This window comes from Balaenoptera acutorostrata, chromosome 6 (assembly GCF_949987535.1).
Source record: "Balaenoptera acutorostrata chromosome 6, mBalAcu1.1, whole genome shotgun sequence".
Lineage (NCBI taxonomy): Eukaryota > Metazoa > Chordata > Mammalia > Artiodactyla > Balaenopteridae > Balaenoptera > Balaenoptera acutorostrata.
This window is the reverse complement of record NC_080069.1, coordinates 119,681,039-119,709,026: the sequence shown is the minus strand read 5'-3', so window position 1 is coordinate 119,709,026 and position 27,988 is coordinate 119,681,039. Positions and strand designations below refer to the sequence as shown.

Genomic DNA, 27,988 nt, shown 5'->3' with positions numbered 1-27,988 from the left:
CAAAATCACCAGCAAGTTGGTGGCCAGGCTCCCGGCCTCTGTCCCACCCCACGAGGAGGAGGCGGATGGTGCCTGCAGGTACCAGGGCTCCCAAGGGTCACGCCCTCTGGTGCTCCAGGCTTTCTTGGCTGGAGTCAGGCCCAGAGGACAGGCCCCTGGCTGACCAGGGATGATGCAGGGCTTGTGAGTGACTGTGGGGTATCAGGGCAGGTGGCCGGGGCTGGTGGTCCCACCTCCCACCTCCCACGTCCCGGGAGGGCCCTACAGGTTCCTTGCTGTTACCAGATACTGACACAAGGTGGCGCCCTGGTCAAGAGCGGGACGATGGCCCCTCCAGGTGGTCTGCTCCCACCTGCCTCCTACCTGGCCCTCCCTCTGTCCCATTCCAAGGACTCCCCTGGGTCCCGTGGCATGAGGAGGTGCAGTGCAGACTAGAACCAGCTGTCCTGGCTCCTGCCAGGCTTTTTGTAAGCTACCACTTGCTTCTTAGACACCCAGACACCTGCCCTTCTAGACAGCAGCATTCATGCACAGGGGAGACATTTTGGCCATTTGGACCCAAAGCCAGAAGCAACTCTGGCAGCCAGTGGGATCCACTGGGTGCCGCAGGGAGATTTTACAGAAAAGTAGAATCCATTCAACACATTTCCCCAAGCTCCTACTGTGTGCCAGGCACGGTGCTGGGACCTAAACTTTCTGTTGTCCACTGGGCCTTCACAGCAGCCCTGTGTGGAGGGACAGGTGTGACCCCACTGGACAGCTGAGAAAACTGAGGCTCAGGAAGGAGGTGTGAACTGCCCGGCACCGGGCAATTGACCCAGGGGTGGCTATCTCGACCCCACACTGTGCTGTAGCCCAAAGGGGGTCCCAAAGGACTGGTTTGCCCAGCACTGCATGAATCCATGTCCTGTGAGAAAGCCTGGGGCTTGGGGAGAGGCAGGGGCCACCAAACACCGATCCTAGGACCCTGGGGCCTTCCTCAGCCCCAGCTGTTACAATCCCCAGGCGCAGAGGGGCCCAGGGTTTAACGGACACTGCTCGGGGCTGGGGTTAAAGCAGATTATACTCCGTGAGTCACCTGGCTGTGACCTCAGGCAACCCTCTTAACCGCTCTGGGCCTAAATTGCCCCTAATTAAAACAAAAAAAAAAAAAGCTAATGCTAATACCCATCCTATAGGGCTGTTGATGGGATGAAGTGCCTGGCATGGTCCTGGGCAGGAGCGGAGACCCCATAAGCCTCCATACCCACGCGCACTGCCCACAGCGACCCAGGGCGCTGAAACATGGGTGGGTTTTCTCCCCCTCCCAGCCCGCCCAGGGCCCAGCCTCACCTCTGGCAGGGCACGGCAAGCTGGCGTTCTCTCCTGCTACCCTCTCCAGCAGGCCACTGGTCTCATCGGCCCCCCAGTATGGCGGCTCTGGTGGAAGGTAATGCGGCCACTCACACGCCCAAACCCAAAGCCTGGTGCTCCCCCCACCAGGAGCCCAGGGCTGGCGGAGGGGGCATTCCCATCCAGAACCCCAGCTGGAATAAGGGGGTACAAGCCCCGCGTTCCAGCCCTCAGCCTCAGGGAGAGTCAGGGCCATGGCTCCAGCTCACCCCCTGCAGGGTGGTCCATGGAACAGCCCCCAGTGCCACGCACGACCCCGCGGGCTCGGGGGGCTGAGCTCAGGATCATCCTGCCCTGCCTTCTCTGAGTGTGTTTCGAATTCATCATAGTGAAAATGCTAGCACCAGGGATCCAGAACTTTCTATGCACCAGGCACTTCACACACATTCTCTCACTGACCCCTCACATGTTACTGGACCCATGTTACAGGGTCAGAGAGTGTAAATGACTGGCCGATGGTTGTCCAGCTGGAAAGCGGGAGAAGCTGGCCCGCTGCTCTTCAATCACCACCTCACGGCGCCTGCACCCCACCCCGAGGACGGAGCCCCCCCAGGGCTGGTGAAAGCGGCCCAACACGGCTTCGGGGGCTGGGACGAAGGAAGGGGTCCAGCAGCTCAGAAGCCCAGGCTGCTGCTGGGGAAGGAGTGGGGAGGTGGGCTCTGGGGGTTCGGGGGAGACTCACCCAGCACCCTGAGCTCCAGCTCCCATGCATCCAGCCCAGCGCTGCTGGAGGCCTCACAGCGGTACGTCCCAGCGTCCGAGGTTCGGATGGCCATGAAGTGGACGGAGCCCTCGGGCCCCCCGCCCCGCAGGGCCACCCCATCCTTGGACCAGGTCAGCTGGGGCTCCGGCTTGCCCTCGGCCACGCAGTTCAGGTCCAGAGCCTCTCCCACCAGTGCCTTCAGGACCCGCGGGCCCTGCTGCACCTGGGGGGGCACTGACAGGGCCACGGGGAGGGGTGTCAAGGCAGGGGCCCCGGGTGGGGGGAGTCACAGAGCCTAGACTTACAGAGAGGGCCCGGCCTGCTGCAGGGCTCCCCACACCCCTGGACGTCGCCAACCAGGAGAAATCGTCATTGTGGGGGGTGACTGACAGTAGGACATCCCGTGTGGACCCCCCCCCCCCGCAAGAGTAGAATCAGCCTTTCCCTTGAACACACGTGTTGCCATCAAAGAATCGCTCCTCCGTGCTCAGCTTACTCCCCCCCCCATCCCTCCCCAGCCCCCACCCCCATCCCTACCCCCAGGCTTGCACCCAGCACCATTTGAGAACCACCAGCTGGGAAACACCAGCTCAGTGCCGGATGGGGACATTGAGGCCCAGGGGGCGGCGGGACTGACTCAGCCCAGGGGGCAGCATGCACAGAAGGGGAGGTTCAAATCCCAGCCCTGCCCCTCTCGGCCACAGGAGCCCGCACTGGCTGGAGCCTCGGTTTCCCCTCCTCGCAAAGAAGCCCTGGGATGAAAAGAGATGCAGCACTAGAGCAGCCAGCACAGAGCCTGCTCCACAGCGGGGCCTAAAACATTGCGGCTAGACTCACTCTCAGGGTTCCCGGCTCGCTCTCTCCCTTTCCTGGCTTGGGGAGGATAGTGGGTATTGTTTCTTCCGCATTTGTGTTTTTCAAGCAACTTTCCCATCCTCCATCCCAGTTGGTCCCTCCTACGGGGTGGGTGATGCTATGTCCATTTTGCAGATGAAGAAACTGAGGCTCAGAAAGGTTGTGTGACTTGATCAGAGTCACCCACTGCGTCGCCTCATAGGAGCTGGACCGGCCCCAAGGCTGGGTCTGTGTGACCGGGAATCCAGGTGGCTTCCATGGGGCCAGACTGGATGAGCCCAGGAAAATTCTCGAAGACGAGGACAAGTGTCCTGGGCCCTCGGGGGAAGCTGAGGACACCCACTCCCTTCCCAGCTTCAGAGTAGGAGCCCGAAGATAAGACCATCTATGGAAGCTGGCCCCTGGGCAGAGATCAGCTCCCCCACCCGGAGCCCAGAGCCTTGCTGTCCAGGAGCACGAGGGTGTACATGCCCTGCCCGCCACCCCCCTAAAAACACTTGCTAAAAACAACAGCAGTTTCCACCGTGCTGAGTGCCTGATGTCATCGATACCCTTTCTGACAACTATGGGATAGGCATTATTGCCTCCACTCTATAGAAGAAGAATCCAAGGCTCAGAGAAGCCAAGCAGCTGGCCTAAGGTCACACAGCCAGTCCGTGGCAGAGTCAGCATTCAAACCCAGCTCTGCCGACTCTGAGGCCCTGCTCATCGCCCTGCTTCCTGCTTCTCTGTTTCTCTCCCACGCTCATGCAAACTCATAGCGAAGCTTTGAGCCCCTCCCTCTCTGAACCTCAGCCTGTCCACCTGTAAAATGGGGAGTCAGCTTAGATCAGGGGTTGGCTTTTTCTGGAAAGGGCTTTTTCTGAAAAGTCTTTGCAGACCAGATGGTCTCTGTCTCAACTACTCAACTCTGCCATGACGGCGTGAAAGCAGCCACAGACGCTACATAACTGAACGCATGTGGTGGCACTCCAATAAAGCTTGTATTTATGGACACTGAAACCTGAATTCCATATAATTTTCATATGCCACATTATTTGTCTTTTTCCCCCCAATCATTTAAAAATGTAGACATCATTCTTCACTCGTGGGCCACATGAAAACGGCACGTAGGTCAGTAGTGGCTGAGGGCTGCAGTCAGAGGACCCCTGTCTCAGACAACTCATCCCCGCGCTCCTGCAGATGACAAGGTCCCCGCCTCTTTGGTGGAGTGACTCCACTGGGTGGCTTCTGTGAATGCAACCTGGACACCCAGGTGAACACGCACTCCTGGGCCCCCACCCGAGCCAGGAACCAGAACCCCCTCCGTGGGTCCCCCTCCCAATGCCCAAGTCCCCACCGCCACAGGGCCCTGCCCTCTGCTCTCAGGGGCCCTCTGAACAGCCTCTCCGGGCTCAACCAAGGGGTGCAGGAGAGGGGAAGAAGGGGGGTGAGGAGAAGGAGAGATAAGGCTTGAAAAAGACAGGAAATAGAGTTGATAGAAGAAACACTGGAGGGCCATGAAGAGGTGACAGAGCCTGGCGTGGAGATGGGGGAGGGGCACGAGAGGCCTAAGAAAGATGGGGGTTTGGGGGAGCGGTGTGACACAGAGGCTGCCAGCCAGGGCCTTACCTTGCACCCTGAGGATGTAGTACCGAGTAGCGGACCCCGCAGGGTTACTGGCTGTGCATTCGTAGAGGCCGCTGTCACTCACCTGGGCCTGGGCCAGATGCAGGGAGCCCGACGGGAGGAGGCGATGCCTGTGGGAGTGAGCGGCGCTGGTAAGAACCCAACCGACCCCACCTCTGCTGGAAAGGCCTCAAGACCCAACTTGAACCAGCTGCCTCCTCCAGGAAGTCTGCCAGGACTGAGGCAGTGTCCGCCACCCACCCTTCACTCCTCCCCCTGCCCTGCCTCCACTTCCCCCAAACCACCAGGCCAAGGCCAGGTCCCCTCCAACTTGCGTAACAGACAAAGAGCACTAGGCTAGGAGTCTGCTGGCTGGGTTTAACTTTGAACCCTTCCCAGCTGGGTGATGCAAGTCCCTTCACCTCTCGGAGCCTCCATTTCCTCATCTGTAAAATGGGCATATTAAGAAGTTCTGTGGCTGAGGCTGGTGAACAGATTCCACGTGGGCTCAGCCCAGGACCTGGTACCTAGTCACCAATAACTCCCCCTCCTCTAATGTACATGCCTACCGTTCCTCGACCCTGCCCTGAGAAGGGGGATGAGGCCTCATTTGGAGGGCCCCCCGCCCCCCACGGCTTCCAGGGAGAAGTTGCAGCCCAGAGACCCTCTGCATCTAAGTGCCAGGTCTGGCCAGGCTCTGAACCCAGGGCTTTTCAGTGTCCTGTTGTCCAGCGCTGTATTGAGCCCTCAGGAGGAAGCTGTAGAGGTCCCCCATCGCTGCGTTCCCCAACCTGGCCCACCTTGCTGAAGTCACCTGGCCCCCATCCCACAGGGATCTGGGACCCCCAGCCAGGCTCCTACAGCTGGGCTGGACCCCAGGGGGCCCCTGCAGATATGATGTCACCAGCCCACATGTGCTGGCTCTGTGCAGCCCCTGCCCCCATAGAACTGGGTGGGCAGCTGCGGCCACTGGCCACAGCAGGGCCCCAAGTGCAAGCAGCTGGCACGGGGGCGGGGAGTGGGGGTGGTAACCTCCAAGGGCCAGCCCCTCCCCCGCCTATGCTCATCAGGGTACAGCTGGGCTCCAGTCCTGGTCTCCACTCCCCTCTCTGCTGAGTCTCAGATTCCTCCTCTGCAAAACGGGGATGACAATAGCCCCCATCTCCCAAGCCGGTGCAAGCCAAGTGCTGGACATGCACTTATTAAACAGGTCAATATTGCTGGCAATTGACTCTCTGGACAACCACGGGTAACTAGCTTTTCCCTGCTGGTCTTCTGTCTCCCCATCTGTAAAGTGGGCTTGTAATCCCCCTACCCAGCAAACCCTTTGTCCAGTTTGCCCTGAGCAACCAGCAGGCACCTGGGGCAAGTTCTCTGAGGACAGTTGTGAATGATACACCAGGCAGTGTTCTCTAGAGCCCAGGCACTGGGCTGGGACAACTAGGTCCAACCCTGTTCTGCCATGTGCTTGCTGTGTGAGGCTGGGCAAGTCACTTAACCTTTCTGTGCCTCAGTTGTCTCCTTTTGGAAAAAAGAGACAACAGTGGTACTTATCCCTCATAGGGTTGTCCAGAGTACTGAAAGACCTAATTCACAGCACAGTGCCTGGAACAGAGGCGTATTCAACAAAGGTCAGCTGTTGTCATGGTGACGACAGTGCATCCATAACAATACGCAATGCAGTTTTGCATCGTTTAAAACTCTTATATAAATGGCATCACGTGTATGTGTGTGGGTCTGATTCATTCATTTTTCACTGTTGTATAGTAGTCTGTTGTGTGATCGTACCACAACTGGATTAATTTGTTCTCCTTTTGGTGGGCATTTAAACATTTAGGTTTTTCTTTCCTCCCTCCCTCTCTTCTTTCCTTCATTCGTTCTTTCTTTCTTTCACCACCAGAGTTCTCTGCACACTGATGTACGTGTCCCCACGCACAGGAGCAGGACTCCTGCGCCACAGCCTCACACACCATCAGCTCTCACAGGTAGAGTCCATCATTCCCCCTTGCAGAGCAGGGCTTCTTATCAGAATCTTCCAGCTATATATGAAACATACAGATTCCCAGGACCCACCCAGAGACTCTGATCTGTGGCGGGAGGCTAGAATCGGGGTTTTACCAAGGTTCTCAGAGGGGACCACCCCTTGGGAGCACTGCCCCAGGACACAGGGAAGTGCCCCTGCCCTGAGAAGCAGCCCGGCGGAGCAGATGGGAACAGGGCTTTGACAGCAAGTGGCCCCCGCATCCACCACCATTCGGCCTCTTGAAGGCTGACCTTGGGCCAAGGACTCCGTCTCCCTGAGCCTCGGTGTCTTCACCTGGGATCACAGGAGACGGCACGTATGGAGTGACATGATGCACACAAAGCCCATGGTCCCTGGGACATAGTAAGTGCTCGATAAACAGCCCTGCTGCTAGTAAAAACCACGCCCCCCTCAACATGTCTGGTGTTTTGTCCCCCAGCCCCCAATCAGCTGGGCAGCCCTAAGTAGGTCCCTTAATCTTCCAAAGTGGAAGAAAAAAGGAAAAAACACAACACAGATGCTTTTTTGTCTCAGTGACAAGTAAACATTTCCCCTGTGTGGCTCCCCTCCCCTGGCTTGGCTTTTCTCACCCACAGTTTTTTTTTTTAAGTTAAATAACGTTGACATCCACCAAACACGAGCCAAATCAGTTTGAGGCTGAAACATACACACTGGGTCACACTTGGTGCAGGGACACAGTTCCCTCAGGGGACTTTGCTGCAAACCTCGACTAGCCAAGCAGGGACGCATGGGTCTGCAAAAAGAGGTCTCGGCTGAGCACCAGAGTTCTGGATCTGAGGTCCAATTCTGCTATAGACATGCTGAGCAAGCCCAGGCAGGGCAGACAACGTCTCTGAACCCCAATTTCTTCATATTTGTAAAGGCTGCTCTTTATCTTAGACTCCTTTATCTCAGAGGTTGCCTTCTAGTTCTTCTAAGAACTTTAGAGAAGTTGCTTCCTCCCTCACCAAGCCCTTAAAAGGATAGGAAGTGGGAGCTTCTGGGATAAAAAAAATAATGAAAGAAACTTCCAAAAGTGGAAACAATTCTCAACAATAAATGTAGGCATCTTGTCTTTCTCATGATGACCCCCAGGTCATTTCCTAGAAAGGGAAGGCTGCTCGCTATACCACAAAGGAGGAAATGGAAAGAATGGAAATTCCATCTTATAAATGGTCAAGCTGAGGCCTGCAGAGCCCTCCCCATCACAACCCTCACCGCACCGGCTTGTGACCACCTGTCACCTGCGGGCCCTAAGAGGACACATCCCCAGCCATCTTATTTGCCTTTGTATCCCCAGAACCTAGCCCAGACCTGGCACAGAGCAAACCCCACTCGGACCAGATATAGGAAAAAGGTATGGGGCCTGGGGCAGACCAAACAGGACCTAGAGGTCTAGGGGTTCCAGGGCAGCCCTTCTGCACCGCCCCCGCCCCACGCCCCGGGCGATCTCTCTCCACATTCCCAAGGCTCCTTGGGGTTTGGGGGCTGCAGCCCCGGGAGGGGTGTCAGGGGCAGGGGGGAGGTGGGAGGAAGCGGGGAGAGCGCTGCCGCGTGGCCTGTGCCTGTGGTGTAATTAGCAGCAGCCTCCCCGCTGAGGCGAGAGCAGCCAGATGGCTCTGTGTGGCGCCCAGATGAAAACGTGGAGAGGTTCGAGGGGAATTTCCTGTTTATGACATCCACTGCGCTCGAGCTCGAGGCTTCGGTGTTGGCTGTGAGGATCACACAGCCATGCAGATGATGGGGGATGGGGAGAGAGATCCACCTACCCTGCCGTGTCCCCCTGGTCCTATGAGCTCCAAGGGGGATGTATCCGCCTGGAGAGACCAAAGGGCCTCTGATAGAAAGTGCAAATCCCAGGCCACACCGTCGCTGCAACCCAGCTTGGGGTCCCCTCTCCAGCTCCTCTGTGGCTCAGGGAAGCTGCCCCAGCTGGACCCCTGCTCTCACTTACACACTCCTGGAGGCTTTAAGGCATTTAACACACCTGTAATCACCTGTCGCTGTCTGATGGCTCCGTGAAGGGAGCGGCCAGGTTGCCCAGGTGGTTCCTGCCATGTTCCCAGCGCTTAGCACAGGTGCTGGCCCACAACAGGTGCTCGATAAACATCTGATGGCAAATCCCAGCTGTCCGTGTCCACACACGCACCCCTTCCCACCTTCACTCACACTGTTTCCCACACCCCACCCTGTCTCGATGCTGCTCTCCTGCCCCCAGACCCCCTTCAAGGCAGCACAGCCTCTAGCCCCTCCATGAACCCTTCCCTGACGAGTGCAGGCAGGTTACACTTCCCCTGCTCTGAGTTCCATGGAGCCGAGGTCAGCCAATTTCTCGTACATTCATTCATTCACTCGTATGACAAAGAGCCGCTGGGTTCAAGGTGGGCCGGCCGCCGCTGGGGTGAAGGACATGCTCCCCGCCCTCAGGCGGCTCAGAATCTGGGTGGTTGGCCTGAGTCCAGTCCCTCTTGCTGTGTCCCACGCTCATCCTGCTGCCCCCATTTCTAAAGGGCCCGTCCAACCTCACTGTGTGAGCAGAGCCTCCTGGGCGGAGGCTGTCGTATGAATGAACAGCACCCCCTGCAGAACCGAGCCCACCAGGGGCTGACCCTCACCCACAGCACGCAGTCGAACCGCGCTCAACAGACGTCCACCACATGCAAATACATGCTGGGCGCTTGTCTGCTGGGCCAGGGTGGGGTCTGAGCCTGCAGCAGGGATTGCCCGTCCCCCACCCCCCACCCCACCAGCACCAGTCAGCCTGGACAGCACCTTCAGCCACCAGTGGCCACTCTGACCCTGACCCACACCGTAGACCCTTACAAGGAAGCCCCAAACGGAAACCCCAAGCTGGAGCAGTTTAGGAAGAGGGGCCTGATACCAACGAAAGGGCCAAGCACAATATATGAGCGAGGGGGAGAATGCACGTCCTCTGGGCCCGTGCAACAGAAACCCAGAGATGCTAACAGGTGACGCCTGTCTACACTTGAGCGCTTCCTACGCGCCACCGCACAGCTAAGCACTTCCGCGCACACCGTCACCTGAAACTCTCAACAGCCAAACCTGCAAGGCAGGCAGATCCTACTCTCATCACCCCTTTTGCAGAGCCCCAGAGAGATGAAGTCCCGCTGTCCATGGTCACCCAGCCACCAGGCCAGGAATCAGATGAGCTCTGAAGATCCACCAAGGTAAAGACCCCACGAGGGGCCCCTGGGCAGTCCATGACACGCCACCGGCTTCCAAGGAGGAAGCAGCTTTTCTCCTGGATCATCAGACCCCAGCTGCAGCCCCCCACCTCTCCACTGGGCCAGGAGAGGCAGTGGGCGTGCCGACTGCCCTGCGGCATCCTCGGGGCTCCATCCTCTCCCTGTCCCCTCCCCTCCCCCGGAGGCGGCTGGTTTGGCCCCGTGTGGGACCCTGGCTGGCTGCCCCCGGGAGCCAGTGCTGAAGCCAGGAGCACTCGCAGCTGTCCCAGCTACACATCAGAACCACAAACAAACACTGTTGCCTAGCAACACCACCTCGCCCCAGCATCCCTGGGCTGAATCATGGGACCAGAGCCACTAGGCACTTCTCTGGCCACCATCGCCTGTCCAACCCTTTCATTTCTCAGACGGGAAGACTGAGGCCCACAGAGGGGAAGGGTCTTGCTCAGGTTCATTCAGAGAGTTGGGGGCAAGGCTGGGATGGGACCCTAGGTCTTTTGCTACCTGATGTCACACACAGCCGGAGCCCATGTCTTCTCTCTCCTAGACAGTTTCGGCACAGTCCTGGACACATGAGCTGCTCAATAAATCCTGCGGACTTCAATTCTGAATTCACAACTCAAATGGTCTTTTCACAAACAGCAGTCCCACAGGGTAAGAGGCACCCGATAACCATTCCCAGCCTTGGACTCAGCCATTGGCTTTCAGGGCTATACCCCAAGGAAATGACCCAGGAGATAAAGAGAAGCATTTGTGCAAAAATGTTTCAACAGCCCCATTTATTACCGCCAAAAACTGGCAACGGAGCATCTGCCCCAAACAGAGAAAGAGCTTAGCAACAATGAGAGCTGAACGCCCTGGAATGTTATCTTGCCCTTTAAATGAAAAGCAATGACGTGGGCCAGGATGAATCTAGAAAATGGGTAAATGTGGAAAAATATCAATGATAAGGGCGGAATGGAAGATGCACTAAATTTAATTCTCTAGAAGCATCTACAAGAACACACTGGAAGGGGTCGTGGACACAGGTGGGTGGGTGGGTGGTTTAGAGTTTCATGGGTACTCAAGCTCCTACTATGTTTTCTTTCCATTAGGACTTTCTGACGCAGGAGGTCAAGGCTCCCTGAGTTCAGAATATTCTCTAGAATCTCCAGAAAGAGCAGTGGCCTGCCTGACCTTGGCCCAGAAGCCTGATATGTGTGTGTCCACGTGTTCTCATGTCTGCATCTCTGGTGTGTCTGTGTGCATGTCCACGTGTGTTTATATCTGTGTTTGTGTCAGTCTGCGTGGCTGTGTGTCTATGTGTGTCTGTGTCTGTCTGTGTGCCTGTCCATGTGTATTCATGTCTATATGTGTCCATGCATGTCTGTGTATGTCTGTGCATGTCTATGTGTGTCTGTGGGTGTGTGGGTGTGCACGTTAGGGCCCAGCCCGGGAAGTGGGAAGATCAGGATCCCAGTTCCCCACACCCCATGGCTTGTTTCCCCCTCAAGGCACTGGGCATAATGCCGCTCACCCCACCCACCTCCAGGATGGCCAGCCGGAGAAGAGGGCCCCACCCCGCCCAAACAGAGATGCAGGAGGCCTCAGAGGCTCGGCCACATTGTGGTTCTCAACCCTGATTGCACCAGAGTTACCAAGGAGCTTTGAAGAAGCACCAGCGCTGGAGGTCTGTTGGTGACCCTGACCGCAGCACTTGGCCAAGGTTGGCACAGGTTCAGGAAAGAGAGGCCCCGGGCAACCCGAATAGGTTCAGGCCTTCCCCCATCCAAGGACAGAGAAAGGGGCCACCACAGAAGAGGGGGCAGCTCAGCCAGGCAGAAGGAGCACAGAATCTGGAGGTAGACGAATACCCATGACTCATCAGAATAAGTTCTCAAGCTTCCAGAACGGCAGCTTTGAAGCTGAGCCTTGGGGGTCCCTCGGAGAAGGAAGAGGAAGAGGTGGAGGAGGTAGAGGGGAAGGGGAGCAGACAGACAGCAAAGCCACCCCCGCACCACCACTGCTCCCTGTGTGTTTCCCATGGGTTTTTTTAAACCTGCATCTTCTGTCTGAATGGCTGTGGGCCTAAGGGGAACTGTGTGTCTGGCAGAAAAGGGAGCTTTGTTCTGCGTGGGGAAGTTGTCAGATGCCACAGCGAGGCCCAAAGAACCACGGGGACCCAGAGCCCGCAAATGAAGTGTCAATACAATCAAAGGTCTATGAGGTTATTCACAATCGCCAGCAAGTGGAAACAGCGCAAGTGTCCATCAGCTGGTGAATAAACCGACAAAAGGTGCTCTATCCAGGCAACGGAATATTATTCAGCCATAAAGAGGACCAAAGTCCTGACACCTGCTACAACATGCAAGAACCTCAAAAACATGATGCTAAGTGAAAGCAGCCAGACACAAAAAGCCACATAGCGCATGATTCCATTTACATGAGACGTCCCGAAGAGATCAATCCAAAGACAGAAAGCAGATGAGTGGTTGCCGGGGGCTGGGCTGGGGTCGGGCAGGGATGGGAAGTGGCTGCCAGTGAGTGTGGGGTTTTTTTTGTGGAGGAGGGTGCTGGAAATGTTCTAAAGTTAATTGTGGTGATGGTTGCACAACTCAGAATTTACTAAAAAACACAGAATTGGAAAGCATGTGATTTATATCTCAATAAAGCTTTTCCATTGAAAAAAGCTGGTGAGAATTAAATAACAGATAGGATGATGATAATTTTTGAAAGCTGGAAATGATGCTTTAGTTTACAGCAGCACCAGGAAAATGCTATCAAAGGGAGTGATTTTCCACCACTGACAATGTCCTAAGCATCGCACATCCATCACTGTATCTCGAGAACAGGGTTTAAACCTTGTCTACTTTACAGATGGAGAAACGGTCCAAGAGGAACCAGTGGCCACCTGAGGCCACATGACTAATACAGAACCAGCCGGGATCCGCACTCAGGTCTGATGAACTCCAGGGTCTGAGCCCTTCACCCCAGCCCCACCCTCCAGGCATATTTTCCCACCTCATGCAGGTGAACTCCTGGAATCTCGTAAATCTCAAGAGAAAGCCGTAAGCCAGCACGAAGTGGAGGGGGCCAGGGGAGAAGGAACAGAACAAAACTCCAGCATTGCAAAAGCAGCTCTCACAGATTTATGGCTCCCGGCTGATCTATTAACGCATCACAACAAGGAGGAGTGAACAAATGGGAAATGCGGTGCGACATTTCAGTAACAAACCATAAATAAACAAGCACCCGCCAGGCGGCTGCCCAGCCAAGGAGCCAGGACCAGGCTTTCTGCGGAGAGATGCAGGCTCCCCACACGACCACTCCCACCCTCACCTACGACCTGGGCTGCAGAGACACCAAAGGGCGCGCGGATGGGGGCAGCACAGCGCCAGCCCAGCCCCAGGACCCCAGCCGCGTTCAGGTGTGCAGGCTTCAAGGACGGGAGGGCGCACCAAACAGATGTCCTGAGAGGTAGAGACCCATGTGTGGGGGTCAGGAGTGGGAGCTTGCACAGCAGGCTGCTCCGAGACCTCCTCCATCTGGAACTTCTCAAAGGCTCTGCCAGGGCTGATGTCACCGGCCAGAGCTGCCCCCTCGCCACAGCCCCACTCCTCGAGGGTCAGGGGTCCCAGGAGTTTGAGGCCTTCTTGTCTGGAACCACCCCGCCCGACACCCCTGCCTGGGGAGGTACAGCCAGCCTTCGAAGGATGCCCAAGCCACCTCCTCCCTCTCCGCCCACTCTCAGGATCCCTGAAATCCCGGCTGCCAGACACCTGGCCCGCGGAGCAGGCAAGGACGGAGCACGTGTCTCGTTCAGGAGGCTGTCTCGACCGTGGCATTACTCTTTCCTAGCTGAGCGACCACGAGCTGCTCAGCCCACCTCGCTGAGCCTCAGTTCCGCTCAGAAAACTGAGTTCCGCTCAGTTCTGCTCTGCTGGGCAGACTGAAGGCGATCCTGCACGCGGCGCCCCTCGGCCGTGCGTGAAGCGCCGGGTGCGTGTTATGTCAGAGGCCTTCCCCCTCTGAAGGGCGTCCATGCTCCCTTAGAGGCCAATGGCCCAAAGTCCTGTGTGTGTCATCGGATTGCATGCCCCTGGGGGTGTCCACAGGGTCCCACACACTGGCCGGGTCACTGGGCACCTGGAGGTCAGTTTCCTCAAACCCCAAGCTCTGTCCATCCCCAGACCCAAGGCCCCGCGACTGGGGTTACCTGTCGGTGATGGGTGGCACAGGGAGGGAGTCCTTGGCCCAGGTGAGCAGTGGGGGCGGAGAGCCCTGGGCCTCGCAGTCCAGGGCCACCTCATCACTGGCCTTGGCTGTGACCCTCAGAGGCTTGTCTGTGTCACGTGACCCATTCACAAGGATCCTGGGCTTGGCTGTTGGGAGAATCATGCAGGAAGTGTGAGCAGAGCAGGAAGCCAGGGGTTGCGGCCCAGAGGGGACCAGCGCGGCTCCCCCAGGAAGCTCAGGTGGTACTGCCACCCCAGAGATGCAGAAGGTGGGTGGGCTCTATTATAATGGCAGAGTGTAGGTTTCAGGGTGGGCTCAGATCCCATGGTTTCCCCCAGTCATACCCCAACCTACCTGTCTACCCCATCCTCCCACTGGAAGCTCGTCTTGCTTTGATGACCCTGACATGGTCCCTCCTGCCCCAGTGTCCTCCTTTTGCTTCTCTCCATCCTGCTTCCCTTCCCTGGGGACACTCTGGCAGGTTCTGTCCTCCCTCTCCTCTCTCTCCCTTCTCGCCCATGATTTTCCCATTTATTCTCAGGCATAAATGGGATTAACCATCAGATGATGCCCAGTTTCCCTCTGTGCTAAGGGCCCCAGGGAAACACTAGCTCCAAACAGTTCAACACACAGTTAATGATTTAATCACAGTTGTGATGGGCACTAAGAAAGGGACATTCCAGAGAGTTCACAGCAAAGTGATTTGACACAGCCTCAGAGGTCAGAGAGAACTGAGATCTGACTGACGGGAGAAGTAGGCTGGACCAGGTAAGGGAAGGGCATTCCAACAGAAGGAACTGCACGTGCAAAGGCCCTGAGGCAGGATGGATCACTTAAGAAATTGAAAGGAGGCCAAAAGGTCTGGGCACAAAGAGCTGGGGAGAAAGGTGGGCGAAGGGGCTGCCAAGATGGGAAGGGGTCCAGTGTAGGGCCTTGTGTCTTTCCAAGGCTTGTTAATGTGACGCTTTCCCCCCCATCCGGTGACAAAGGGCTGAGTTGGAACCACTCTTAGAGCGTGCCCACACTACGGGGGACAGTGCTCTGGAGGACAGCTTTGGTGTACATGCCCTTCAGACGTGAGGAATCTAGAGGCAGGGTTGACGAGATGCAAGGAAGATGCAGGTGAGGTCAAATTGTCCATGCCCCTGCCTCGAAGCCTGCCAAGCCCCTCTCCCAGGACAGGGGCGGCCATCACTCACTGTTGACAGAAAGCTGCACCTCCTGGCTGGAGAAGCCCACGGCGTTGGTGGCTGTGCAGACATAGGCCCCTGCATCCTGGGCAGATGGCTGGGCGATGACCAGGGTACCATCCTTGCTCACATTGTAGTGGGGATCCCTGGAGGCCAGGGCATTGGTTTCCTGTGGTAGAGTCACAGGTGACATCAGCAGAGCCCACACCCCACAGCGATTTGCATCATTCCTCTCCCCATGATGCACTGGGCCTACCTCTCTGGTTACCTTTATGGTAACAGGCTTCACCTACCTTGGTCCAGGTGACGGTAGGGGTGGGCACTCCTGAGGCTACACAGGGGAGAGAGGCTGGAACGCCTTCATTGGTGATATGGTGGGTGGCAGTGGGCTGGATTCTAGGCGGCACTTTTAAAAACAAACCAATTTCATAAACCAAAGTTCATAGCAGCATTATTCACAACAGCCAAAAGGTGGAAACAATCCAAACAGAGGGTGATGGATAAACAGAATGTGATGTGTACATAGGGAATATTTTCCAGCCTTAAAAAGGAATAAACATGTGATACGTGTTACACCATGGAGGAACCTTGAAAATATTATGCTAAGCGAAATAAGCCAGACACAGAAGGACAAATACTGTATGATTCCACTTACACGAGATACCTAGAACAGGCAAATTCATAGAGACAGGAAGCAGAATGGTGCTGGCCAGTGGCTAGGGGAGGGGGAAATGGGGAATTGGTGGGTACAGAGTTTCAGTTTGGGAAGGTGAAAAAGTTCTGGAGATGGATGGTGGTGAAGGTTGTGAAACTGTAACCCATACGGTTAAAAAAACCCATCCTGAAACTGTGTTAACAGAAATTCTTGGCTTGTCTTACAGCTTGCTAAAAACCCCTCTGCTTGAGCCCGCCTTCACTGAACAAGCTCGCTTAATTGTTTCGTTGCAAACTGCAGACCCTCCAAGCTTCATGTAGCCTAAACAATAAGATGTTTGTCTGAGTTGTTTTCCAGGAACTTGGAGTCAGCTGTGTCTAGTTTGAGCTCAAGCCAGCTAAGACTGGTTGGGACCATGGACCCTAAAACTGGGCCTGCACAGGTATCTGGTGAATGACCTTTTGACACCAGAGGGCCAAAAACCCCACCGTCAGATCATGCTAGGCGTCTCCATTTTTGAACATGCATCCCATGAAGAAGCATGTAACCCAGATACACCTGCACAGGACACTGACTACCTCACCTTTTCCCTACCTGCAATCACCCTTCCCCATGCCTAAGACCACCCTGCTTCCTTATCCCATAAATATTCCAAGCCCCTGGCCTTTGGGGAGGTGGACCTGAGGCTTGTTCTCCTGTCTCCTTGCTTGGCTGCCTTGTGAATACATCCTTTCTCCACTGCAAGCCTTTTGGCTTGCCGTGCATTGGGCAAACGAACCTGGTGGCACAACAATGTGAATGCCACTTATGCCACTTAATTTATGCCACTAAACTGTAGGCTTTAAAATGGTTAAAATGGTAAGTTTTATATTATGTATATTTTATCATGGTTTTAAAATTTTTTTTATTTTTTGGCCGTGCCACGTGGCATGTGGGATCTTAGTTCCCCGACCAGGGATCGAACCCGTGCCCCCTGCAGTGGAAGCACAGAGTCTTAACCACTGGACTGCCAGGGAAGTCCCTATTTTATCATGATTTTTAAAAAAAAACAAAACAATTTTAACAGAAGAAGACAGCCACCACTGCTGTAAATTCATGCCCCCCACATAGGGCAGCCTGTGTTTAGGAACCAGCTGTGCCGTTTCTTCACTGTGGGACTTTGGATAAACCACTTAATCTTTTGGTACCCGTATTCCTTGATCAGCTAAAAAGCTAAATTAACCCTAATTCCCTGCTCACTCTCTGGGAATGGACGGATGAGAAACGGCAGAAAATAGTGTTCACAGGACACAGTGAACTTGAAAACAAGTGCAAAATCCGTCCTGGGCACCATCCAGATCTGCAGGCATTAAAACAGGGCGGGAGGGGGGGATGTCTCCAAGAGGAGCAGGGGAGGGGGAAACGGGCATGGAAAAATCAGAACCAGGAGGGAAAGTCAGAAGCCAAGGGCTCTGACGGTAACACTCAGTTACTTTAGGGCGGGAAATGCCCTTCTGGATTTTCCCAGGTGGCCAAAGCCAGCAAGTCGATTAGCATTTGTTGAATGGAAATGAAATTAGCCAAGAGAGACGGGCTTGATCGCCACCGCACAGAGAAGGCTGTGCGGCAGGGTGGGAAGTTAGGGGCTGAGGCTTTCTACAGAGGCAGCCTTTGCTGATCCTGTGACTTCGTGAGTTACCTCCATCTCAGAACCTCAGCTTCCTTAATTTCAAAGAAGCGTGGAGTCTTTTGAACCCACCTCTTGGAGCAGTTAGGAAAATTAAGTGAAACCTGCACACAGCCTCTCAGAGGTCTGGCACATGACACATGCCCAACCTTTGATCACTTTTCTTAATTGGAATTATGAGGAGACAGGACAGCTGGGTTCTAAACCCAGCCTCCTTCTGAACCTCAGTTTTCCTCTACAAAATGGGGAATGATGAGTTCGTCCCGCTCATCTCTCGGGGTTTTAATAAAACAAGTGAAACAAACAAACAAAACGAGGATATTAACATATGCGGTAAATGACAAAACATAACCAGACTTAGTTTAAACTTCTTGTTTTACGTTAAAAAGAACAGTGGTACCCGGCTGGGTGGGTGAAGGGAAACAGGGACTCTCCAACGCTGTGGGTGGGAAAGTAATTGGGCAAAATACACGAAAAGCCCTAAAACTGTGCAATCTCTGTGAGTCAAAACTCAATTCCACAACAATAGTTTATCCTAGGGAAAGAATTGGTCACATGGGCAACGGTGGGGCATGAGGATGTCTATCCCCAGGTGTTCACGCTGGTGAGAAACAGGACACGAGGGGACAGGTTAGGTACTCCTGGCTCATCCAAACAGGGGACATGCGGTCTTAAACCACTGCTTCTGAGTATTACTGACAGAAAAGAGTCATAAAATATTGTCACAAGAAACACTCAGGTTGCAAGACAGAAATATTACCTGGTTCCAGTTAGTTTCTAAATATTTCTATATATGTGTACACAAAGGATATATACCTAATTTATATAAAGGATATATATCATGCAAAAATAATTTATATACAACATATCTAAAGAATATATATAATGTATATATATTATATATATATACAGTGTGTGTATATGTACATGTGCAAACTCATGTGTGTATAAAGTATGAAAGATACACACCAAAATGTAAAATTATTCTGGTTCTTCTTAGCTACTGGTATTAAGGGAGGTTTCTTTTTGTTTGTTTGGTTTTGTTTTTGGGTTTTTTTGGGGTTTTTTGGGGGGGGGGGTTTGTCCAATCTCTAAATTTCCTACAGTGAATATGTACTATTTGTGCAATTTGTCTAAACGAAGATGTTCAAGATCAAGCTCGCCCCGGGGGCCTTCCCCCATCGCATCGTGTCCCCCACCACCCCAGGACTCACCCTGGACAACCAGCTCCACGTCCCTGTGCTGAGAGCCGGCCGAGTTGCTGACCAAACAGGTGTACCTCCCTGCGTCCTCCAACAGCGCCTGGTCAAGGTGGAGGCTGCCATCCGCTCGGACGGAATGCTGGCTGCCCGGTGGGAGCTGGTGAGGGCGAGGAAGCACCAGCTTGGGCCGAGGGCCCCACTCAGAGTCAGCCAAGAGAGAGCACTCCAGAAACCTCACTGCCCACCAGGCCAGCAGGGAGCAGTCTGGACAGAGAGGCCAGGGGTTTGGGGGAATCTGGGGGGGCTTGATGCTCCTTCCCCTTCCCTGATATTCATCCACCCCCCCACAGACCCTCAGGGCCAGGTGGGCCTGACCCCCAGCCCCCCCGCTGACCCCACTCTCCCAGGGCCAACTGGTCCAGGGCAAGACACCTGACCCAAGGGGGCTGATGGGAGCCTCTCCCAGGAGTGCAGGGCTGGAGCCAGAGCCTTTACTGAGTGGGGGCTGAAGCTCCAAGGCCCTTCCACACCGAGGCCACAGAGAGGAGGGACAGCCCCTCTGTGGGGAGAGAAAAGAGCCGTGCAGAGCGGAGCAGAGGTGTGGACGCATCAGGTGTGGTCCCAGAGACAGAAGCAGAGGAAGCAACTCCTGGCGGCTGCCCAGGTCTGTCCCCATCAGGACCGGGGTGGGGCAGGTGGCACTGGTCCAGAATGGGGCCTGGGGCAACCTCTATAAAGATGTCCAGGGGCTTCCCTGGTGGCGCAGTGGTTAAGAATCTGCCTGCCAATGCAGGGGATATGGGTTCGAGCCCTGGTCTGGGGAGATCCCACATGCCGCGGAGCAACTAAGCCCGTGCGCCACAACTACTGAGCCCGCGTGCCACAACTACTGAAGCCCACACGCCTAGAGCCTGTGCTCTGCCACATGAGAAGCCCGCGCACCAAAACGAAGAGTAGCCCCCGCTCGCCGCAACTAGAGAAAGCCCATGAGCAGCAACGAAGACCTAACGCAGCCAAAAATAAATAAATAAATTTATTTAAAAAAAAAAAAAAAAAGATGTCCAGCCAGTCCATCGTTGGTGAGGGGCCCGAGCCCGCTTCCACCAGGCCTGAGCCCGCTTTCAGCTTCCCTGTCTGTGTCCCTGTCCCGTGACCAGATTGCACATTCTGCACGCCGGTTCCGGGAGAGGCTCCTTTCAGGCTGAGTGAGCTTGAGGGGGGCTCTGCTCCTCGCACTCGGCAGCTGGGCGGGCGCAGGTCCACCCAGCGTCCCCGCTGAACTAAACAAGCTCTGCATCTAGAGCCACTTTCTATCCTGGTGTGGACGAGGCCCAGGGCCACCCCTCCCCGCATGCCCATCGGATTCTACTGAGGAAGGCTCCTCACCACCCCAGCCTACGCGCCCAGGCAGGGTCCTCCTCGGGGTCACATCTAATTACACCGGCTGCGGAAGGAGTCACCCACTCGAGCAGCCTCGGCAAAGCCTCCCTGCTCCGGGAGCTGGACCCTGTCTGCACTGCATCAGACACTGGAACAACGGGGCCGGGACCAGGGCAGCCATCTGGTCACACAGTCACTGCCTCTCTGGGTGTCCAGCGTCTGCTGTCTGCTGGGGCGAGGGCACCTTTTTTATAGCTTCCAGGGCACAAGGACCGCGGGATGTCTGAGGATAGGCCAGAAGGATGGAGGAAAAGGGAGAGGCAAAGAAGGAGTGAATGGCAGACAGGAAATAGAGGGAAATAAAGAAAACCAAATGGATGGGAACGGACGAAGCAGCCCCTGTGCACCCAGCAGTGTGCCAGGCAGCCGGGGCAGATGTTCAGCCGCTCGGGTCACGTCTCTGCCCTGGAATCATCCGGACGGGGGTGACGAATGCATTGCGTCTGTGCCCCCGCCCACAGCACTAATGCACAAGCTCCTCCGGCCCAAGGACTCTAGAGGATGAAGGATGCTATCAGTGCGTTATCAGAGAAGGTTCTGGAAAGCAGCAGGAAGGAAGAGGACGTTCCAAAACAGGGGAACCGCAAAGCAGAGACCGAGGTGTGACCGTGACAGCGCGCTCGTCCCCTGCACCCAGAGGGGCCCTGCACTCACGGGCCGGCCGGCCTTGAGCCAGCGCCTCTCGGGGCGGGGCCTCCCAGCCAGGATGATGCAGGGCAGGGACACGGGCTGACTCTCCAGCACCCGGACGGTGGGGGCGCTGCTGGCGACCTGTGGAGGTACTATAGGGAGAGGAGACAGTGTGGGTACACGAGACTCCTGTGGGTGGGCGTCCGGGGGACAGAGGGCCCCACTCTGCACGGTCTCCTCCCCAGGGAACCAGTGGAAGCATCAGGACTGGGGACCCTAAAGGGTCAAAGGGCGCACTTCTTGGGGCACACTGCCCAGGAAGTAGGGGTCCAGATGCTCCTCCTGGAGAACCTGGCTGTGGACACACCTGTCCCAAAGGATGGGCAGTCATGGGGGGGGTGTCTCTGGGGGTGCCTGGTGTCCCCCCCAAACCCTCCTCTCCAGATCCACCAGCGAACCGTGTCCAGTCACAAGGAGGTGGGCCTCTGCCTGGACCTTCCCGAAGACGTTTTGAGCTTCACAGACATACGGGGCCTGGTCTTCGGGAATCACACCTGAGGGGCAGGAAAGAGGCAGGCCTGACTGTCAGAGCACATCACGGCTCCAGCCCCAACAGGCTCCAGCTCCCCAGGTGCAGACGCGCCCTTGTCACAGTCTGGCCCTGCGGAGGTTAGGTAGGAGGGCTGGGATGGCAGGGAGGAGAGGGATGGGGGATACAGCCAGGCCTTGGAAGGGTGAGAAGGCCTCAGCTTGTTCATGTGTAGCATGGGGATAATTTATCAATAACTGCACCCTGTAGTGTGATTGGGAGGGGTCAATAGATAATGCAAATACAGTGCTCAGCATCCGGCCTGGCACACAGTAAATAGAAGCAGTAGTAGTGACGATGATGATGATGGTGAGAATGATGGTGGTGATGGTGAGGATGGTGAGGATGGTGATGATGATGGTGGTGATGGTGAGGATGGTGATGATGATGGTGGTGATGGTGAGGATGGTGATGATGGTGATGATGATGGTGGTGATGGTGATGATGGTGATTATGATGGTGGTGATGGAGATGATGGTGATGATGATGATGATGATGATGGTTACCACATATGACACTTAATATGTGTCAGGAACTGTGCTAAGGGATTTACGTGTATTATTCATGCGATGATGACGGTTACCACATATGACACTTAATATGTGTCAGGAACTGTGCTAAGGGATTTACATGTATTATTCACGCAATAGCTCCTTAAGGTGGCCTGTTATTAAACCCAGGTGGTAGGTATTGTCATTATCACTATTGTGACCAGTTCAGAGTAGTGGGATGATGTGACCAGAGTCACCCAACTGAAATATGACCCTGCAACAGCTCGACCTATGGTCAGCACTGGGGGTCAGGGCCCTGCTCCCGGCCACCCAGTCTGGGGGCTGAGGGTGTCGGAAGCCATTCTGTCTCCCCTGCCCACCCGCCCTCAGCCCCAATCTCTTACTTTCAAAGAACAGCACTCCTGAATCGGGCCGCCCACTCCTGCTGCCCTGCCCGGGCCCCAGCGGCTGGCCATCTCCACGGCGCCAGGTGACCATAGGCGGTGGGTGGCCCGTGGCCCGGCACGCCAGGAGGGCGCTCCTCCCCAGTTCCACGGTGACATCCTGGGGCAGCTCTGTCAGCTGGGGCGCATCTGCAGGGAGGTGAGCAGTCAGCCTCGCCCAGCGGCTGGACCCGCCCAGCCCCCAGGGCACTGCCTCCCCTCCCATCGCTGGGGGTTTTTCCCTCTTCCAGCCGCGCCCTCATGAACCTGACTCATATCCAGGGCTCCCGGGGCCAACTTGAGTTTGGCAGGGTCCACCCTGAAGAGCTCCTGAGAATGATGAGGCAGAGCAAGTGCCCTGTGGCAGGGTGAAGTCCTCATACCCTACATGGGGTCTCAGGGACCCCGCTTTGCCCAGCCATACAGGGGAGCAACATTCCTGTTTCTGCTGGTTACACCGCCTGGGAAGCCCACCTCAGAGGGGCTGCAAGTCACCCTCAGCCACAGGAGCCCCACCAGCTCTGAGCGTCACCTCCCTTGCCCTCTTCCTGGGCCACGGGAGCTTCCTTTCACGGGTCTCCTAGACTCCGGCAACCATTTCCCAAACAGCCAACTTCGTGGGGAGATTCTAGCTCATTTTTACCTTGCTTCATCCTTCTCTGCTGTTGAACGTTTTGTAATAAGCACATAAATCTCTACTACAAAATCAGAACAGGCCTATTAATAACTTGACCTTACACTTTATGGTCCAAATGGGACACTTAAGAGTGAAAAGAGCCATATTAATAATTACACCAGGATAACAGACGCAAACAAGGGCAGCCCTGCTCACCTGGGTTATAAAACATCCAAGCAACACACGAGGATTTATTTCCTTAACTTTTGCTCCACACACTCTAAATCCCATGCCCTTCCACAAGGTAACCACTGTTAATGGTTTGTAGTGCTTCTTCCAAACTTTTTTTCTAAGCATTCTCTTACTTTTATGATTGGGGGGGGGGGGTGGGCATGGAAATAAGTTATTTCCCAAAACAGAAGCTCATGATCCTTTCCACCTTTCTGCGGCCAGAAGCAGGTCCAACGCCAGACAGGTCCAGGCCCTGTTCCCTGCAGCTTCTGGGCACTGTCATCAGGTCCCTGTCCCCAGACCCACAACCAGGAAGGTCCTCGGCCTCTTTTGAACCCATGGCGTCCAGCATTGTGGAAAAACTTCCACCTCTTTTGTTCTTGCTGTCTCTCTCCAGAAATCTCCCCCATCCATCCAAATCATGACATCAAATTTCCCTCTTGGCCTCAGGGAGTAGGGAAGTTCCAAGGAGATAGAAGCACAACTTGGAAAATCACTGCAAGGAGGAAGACAGTCTTGGACCCAACCTCAGACACCACCCGCACGTTGCTTTTCTTCCTCATTTGGGGCCTGGCAGCTGCCTCGGCTCAGAATCCAAGAAAGTCTTCCATCCAGGTGCCTCAAATGGCATCACGGGTCCTGCAGAGCCTTGGCCCCGGGGGCAGAGCTTTGCTATTCCCCTCTTCCCATCCTGAGCAGAGCCGTGGCTCAGCTCCAGGGCCAGGTACCCCCAGAGCCTGCCTGCCCGGCTCTGCCCAGCCCACGGCAGGGCCCAGCTCAAACCTCCCTCCTCCAGGCAGGCCTCGTCCTGAATTCCTCCCCTGAGAGAGGACAGCTGACTTATAATAGTAAGCAAATAACATGTACAAAGGGTAGCATTTGGAAAACCTACTAAGTGACAGGCATGGTGATGGTGCTTTTAGAGTTCATTCGTGGCCTCAATAAACTGATGAAGTAGGTATTATCACAACCCCATTTTACAGATGGGGAAACTGAGGATCAGAGAGATTAAGGAACCTGCCCCAGGTGCAGCTCAAAGTCAGTGGCAGAGCTGGGATCAGAGCCCAGGTCTGGCTGCTGCTAAGACCCAGGCTCTCAGCCACCGCACCCCCGTACCCCCTAGTACTCAGGGGTAACCTGGCATCTCTTCTGTCTTCTTTCAGAGGTGAATCCCGACTCACATCCTGCCCAGAAAACTGTGACTCCGTCTCCTGTGCAGCCATCCCCCTGCTCCTCATTGAAGTCCCCCAAATCAGGCGGGACCTCAGAACCCTGTACACCAAAGCTGCAGGTCCTCTGGTCTCCTCATTGTGCAGATGGGAGACTGAAGCCCGAGGGAGGGGCGGGGCGGGGCCAGGGCCCACCCTGATCCTGCAGCATGTCGGGTGTGGGGACGGGTTCCCAGCCCCATGCCCTTTCCAGGGTCCCATCGCGAGGCTCAGCCGCCTCTGCTTTCAGGCTCGAAGACCCCGCCTCACAGACTCTCAGGGGACCTTCGGCAGGGAGGGATCGTGAGCTGCCTCCACAGCCACCAGATTTCCCCACGGACAGCCCTTTCTGCCTTGACCTTGGGCAGGTTTCCAGGTCAGGAGCTGCGAGTGCCCAGAGACAGCTAGACATCACAGCAGCTGCCGCGCTCCCTGGAGAGGCCCAGGTCTCATCACCTGACAGCTGCGGCGCTTTTGCGGGGACGCAGCTCTGTGCGGGGGAACCGGGAACACCACAGAAGACAGAACAGCCCCACCAAGGATGCCAGCCACCAGGCTGGGCGGGGGCAGGACAGGAGTGTGTGGCCAAAGCTGAGACTTCCTTTAACAGCACTGCTGGGCCACTCCCTCCACCCCCAGGGACTTCCCAGCGAAGTGAAATTGACAGAGGTGATGTCGTCCCTTCCTCTTACTTGGGCCCCAGGGCAAGGGACACCAGCCTGAAGGCCGGAAGCCTGGGCAGGGCCCCCCTGCTGCCCCTGCCCCACTGGACACCCGTGGATGAACCCCTTCACCACTCTGAGCCTCAGTTCCCCATCCAGAAAGAGGTAACTATTTTTACCCTGATTCCAGTACCTTAAAATTCCAGGACTCTTTATCATTGTCTGGAGACCCTGTAGCCCCCCAGCCTCCTCCACCATCCCCCCAGTTCCCGTGGCTCAGAGCCCTGGGGCAGAGCTGGTGGGGATGCACCGGCTCAGGAAGGAGAGCTCCAATCAGTCCTGACTCAGTTCAGTCAGAAGAGGGAGGGGGTCTCAGGCCCAGAGACTGTCTAGACAGGCAGGGTGGCCACGGGAGAGGCTGGCCTCAGCCCCTGCCCTGCACTTAGAGGGAATTCCAGGGCATCTGTGAATGAGACAATGCTGGGGATGGCCTCCGAATCCGCCTCCCGGGAAGACTCCTTTCCCCATAGAAAGATCGTTCAGTCGAGCCTAGAGCCACAGCCCCACTGGCCAGGGCTGCAGGATGACTTTCCTCCCTAAAAAAATATTTTAAATGATATTTTATGACTGTTTATAAAGACAAACACAATCCGGACTCGTTTTTCATCTATTTATTATTCTTCACTTTTTTCTTCTGATGGCAATAAAATCAGAGCCCTGTCCAGGAGCCCTAAAAGTATCACGGGCTCTGGGCCCTCGCCTGTTGTGCCTGATAGAGAAGCCACCCAGATACTGACCACACTGGCCACAGAGCCCAGCTCTGCTTCTCTCCTGCTCCCCCAGGCTGGCCAGAGGGTCTTTGCTCCCGCAAAAGCACACCCCCTGCTCCCCTGCTCACTCACCCAGCAATCAGGGGCTTCCGAGTTGGGAATAAGAAGCAGAGACTAAAATGAGAGGATAGAAAGAGGGCTGAGTGAACAGCCATTTAGAGAGAAATCCAGCAGGGCAAAGGGAACTTAGCTCAGGGCAGTGTTAAAGTAATAGAAAGAGTGGGACTTCCCTGGCGGTCCAGTGGTTAAGACTCAGTCTGTACTTCCACTGAAGGGGGCACGGGTTCGATCCCCGGTCAGGGAACTAAGATCCCGAATGCCGAGTGGCGTGGCCAAAAAAAAAAAAAAAAGTAATAGAAAGAGCACTGAGCTCCAGGAGCGGGTGCCAACCATGGAGACCAGTCACCAGCTGTGTGATAATCACTCCGCCTCACTCTGCCTCGCCAGGCCCTTGTCAGCCTGGTCCAGCCCAGGGGCCGTGTATTGATTATGCATTCTATTCAAGCCCTGAGTGAAGCACGTTATCTCATTAAATCTCTCCAGGACCTTGTGAACAGCCTCTATCAGTATCATCCCCATTTTACAGATGACGAAAGTGAGGCTCAGAAAGGTAAATAACTTGGCCAAACAAGCAGCAGGACCAGGACATTGATCCAGGACTCTTTTCAGCCGAATGCCAGGTCCAGAGGGGATGCAAAATCACCTCGCAGGCTTGGTACACAAATACAGGCACCTGCTGGCAGTACAGGAGGAGGCTGCCGTCCTCCCTGTGCCCCAAATACCACCAGGAAGCCAGTTCCCAGCTGAACAGCAGGACGTGGGCACAGTGCCCACCCGTTCTCAGCACTGGCAGGCTCTGCCAGCCTGGCCAGGAAGGTTGCACCACAGCTGCCACCCAGATGGGCAGGAAATTGAATTTCCCACCACTGCTGCCAGGCCAGCTCACCCCAGACACACAGGTGTTGGGCCACTGTCCATGCCGTCCCTGACCTCAAGGCCAGAGGCCACCAGTGGCCCCGTGCCCCAGAAGCCTGCCTCTGGGATGCCAGCCATCCCCCTGACCTCTCACCTGGGGAAATGGCCCCAAGACCAATGGCTAACAGGTGAAGGAACAGGCATGTCAGCCTGGGCCCCAAAGAAATAAGGTTTTGCTGGACAGAAATTAGACACAGAGCAAAGGATGACTGCTTGTAACAGTGCCAAGGGCAGCCCTCCCTGGAGCACCCTCTCTGCTCACCCAGAACCTACCGACTCATCACAATGACAGTGACATTTGTCAGAGCCCATTGTGTCCGAGGCCTTTCTTATCTCTCACTCACACAACATCCAGAAATATCTTGCAGGTGAGGAGCCCGAGGCTCACAGTGGGGAAGCAACATCCAAGCCCACCTTGCTGGGAGCATCAGGATCAAGTCCAGGGGATAAAGGCCCGGACCCGGGGTTCAGATCTCAGCTCTGCCACTCACCAGCTGTGTGACTTTGGGCAAGGCACTTAACCTCTCTGTGCCTCGTTTTCTCCATCTATAAAAGGGATAATGTAGAACCCATCTCAAAAGGTTGTTACGAGGATTATATGTTAGTACATGAAATGTGCTTAGAGCTGGCCCTGGCATGTGGCAGATTCCATGGAAGCCTTATTATATTTTTATTATCAGGCTCTAGGCCTATGGCTTTCCATATCCACCCCACCCCACCCAAGAGCTCAGCAACACACTGCACTCTCGATAGGGAAAGTCTGAGCACATCAATCTCCTCCTTAGAAAACTCTCACCGCCTCCACAGAACAAAGCCCAAACTCCACCAGGCTCCCTAGCCCAAGGCCGGGAGTGACCCAAAACTGGACAGCTGCCCCGGCCTCCCCTCCCCACCCTCTCTATGCCTCACTTGCTGCCTTGCTTCTCCTGCCATGGGGAGATCGGCACATGCTGTTCCCTCTGCCTGGAACACTGTTCCCTCTGCCTGGAACACTGTTCCCCAGCTCGTCACCTGACTGTTTCTGGGTTCAGCTTACACATCACCTCCTCCAAGAAGCCTTCCCGGCCTCCAGTGTTGGCTTAGCCCCCTTCTCTGGGCACAGGACCCAAGGATGCCACTTCCAAATTCTCAGTACACTGAGTGTTCTAATGGTCTGTT

General features: G+C 55.5%; 1 protein-coding gene across 1 annotated transcript in view; it reads right to left on the bottom strand.

The window, feature by feature from the left end:
- HMCN2 (hemicentin 2) overlaps positions 1 to 27,988 on the bottom strand; it is a 153,561-nt gene that overhangs the window by 80,498 nt on the left and 45,075 nt on the right. The window contains exons 16-25 of the mRNA XM_057549287.1: positions 22,270 to 22,458; positions 21,244 to 21,339; positions 20,810 to 20,937; positions 18,728 to 18,872; positions 15,486 to 15,598; positions 15,202 to 15,361; positions 13,983 to 14,148; positions 4,562 to 4,689; positions 2,075 to 2,329; positions 1,333 to 1,419 (exon numbers count right to left, since the gene is read on the bottom strand). Of these exons, the coding sequence (XP_057405270.1) occupies positions 1,333 to 1,419; positions 2,075 to 2,329; positions 4,562 to 4,689; positions 13,983 to 14,148; positions 15,202 to 15,361; positions 15,486 to 15,598; positions 18,728 to 18,872; positions 20,810 to 20,937; positions 21,244 to 21,339; positions 22,270 to 22,458 (1,467 nt within the window). The remainder of the gene's footprint in view (positions 1 to 1,332; positions 1,420 to 2,074; positions 2,330 to 4,561; positions 4,690 to 13,982; positions 14,149 to 15,201; positions 15,362 to 15,485; positions 15,599 to 18,727; positions 18,873 to 20,809; positions 20,938 to 21,243; positions 21,340 to 22,269; positions 22,459 to 27,988) is intronic.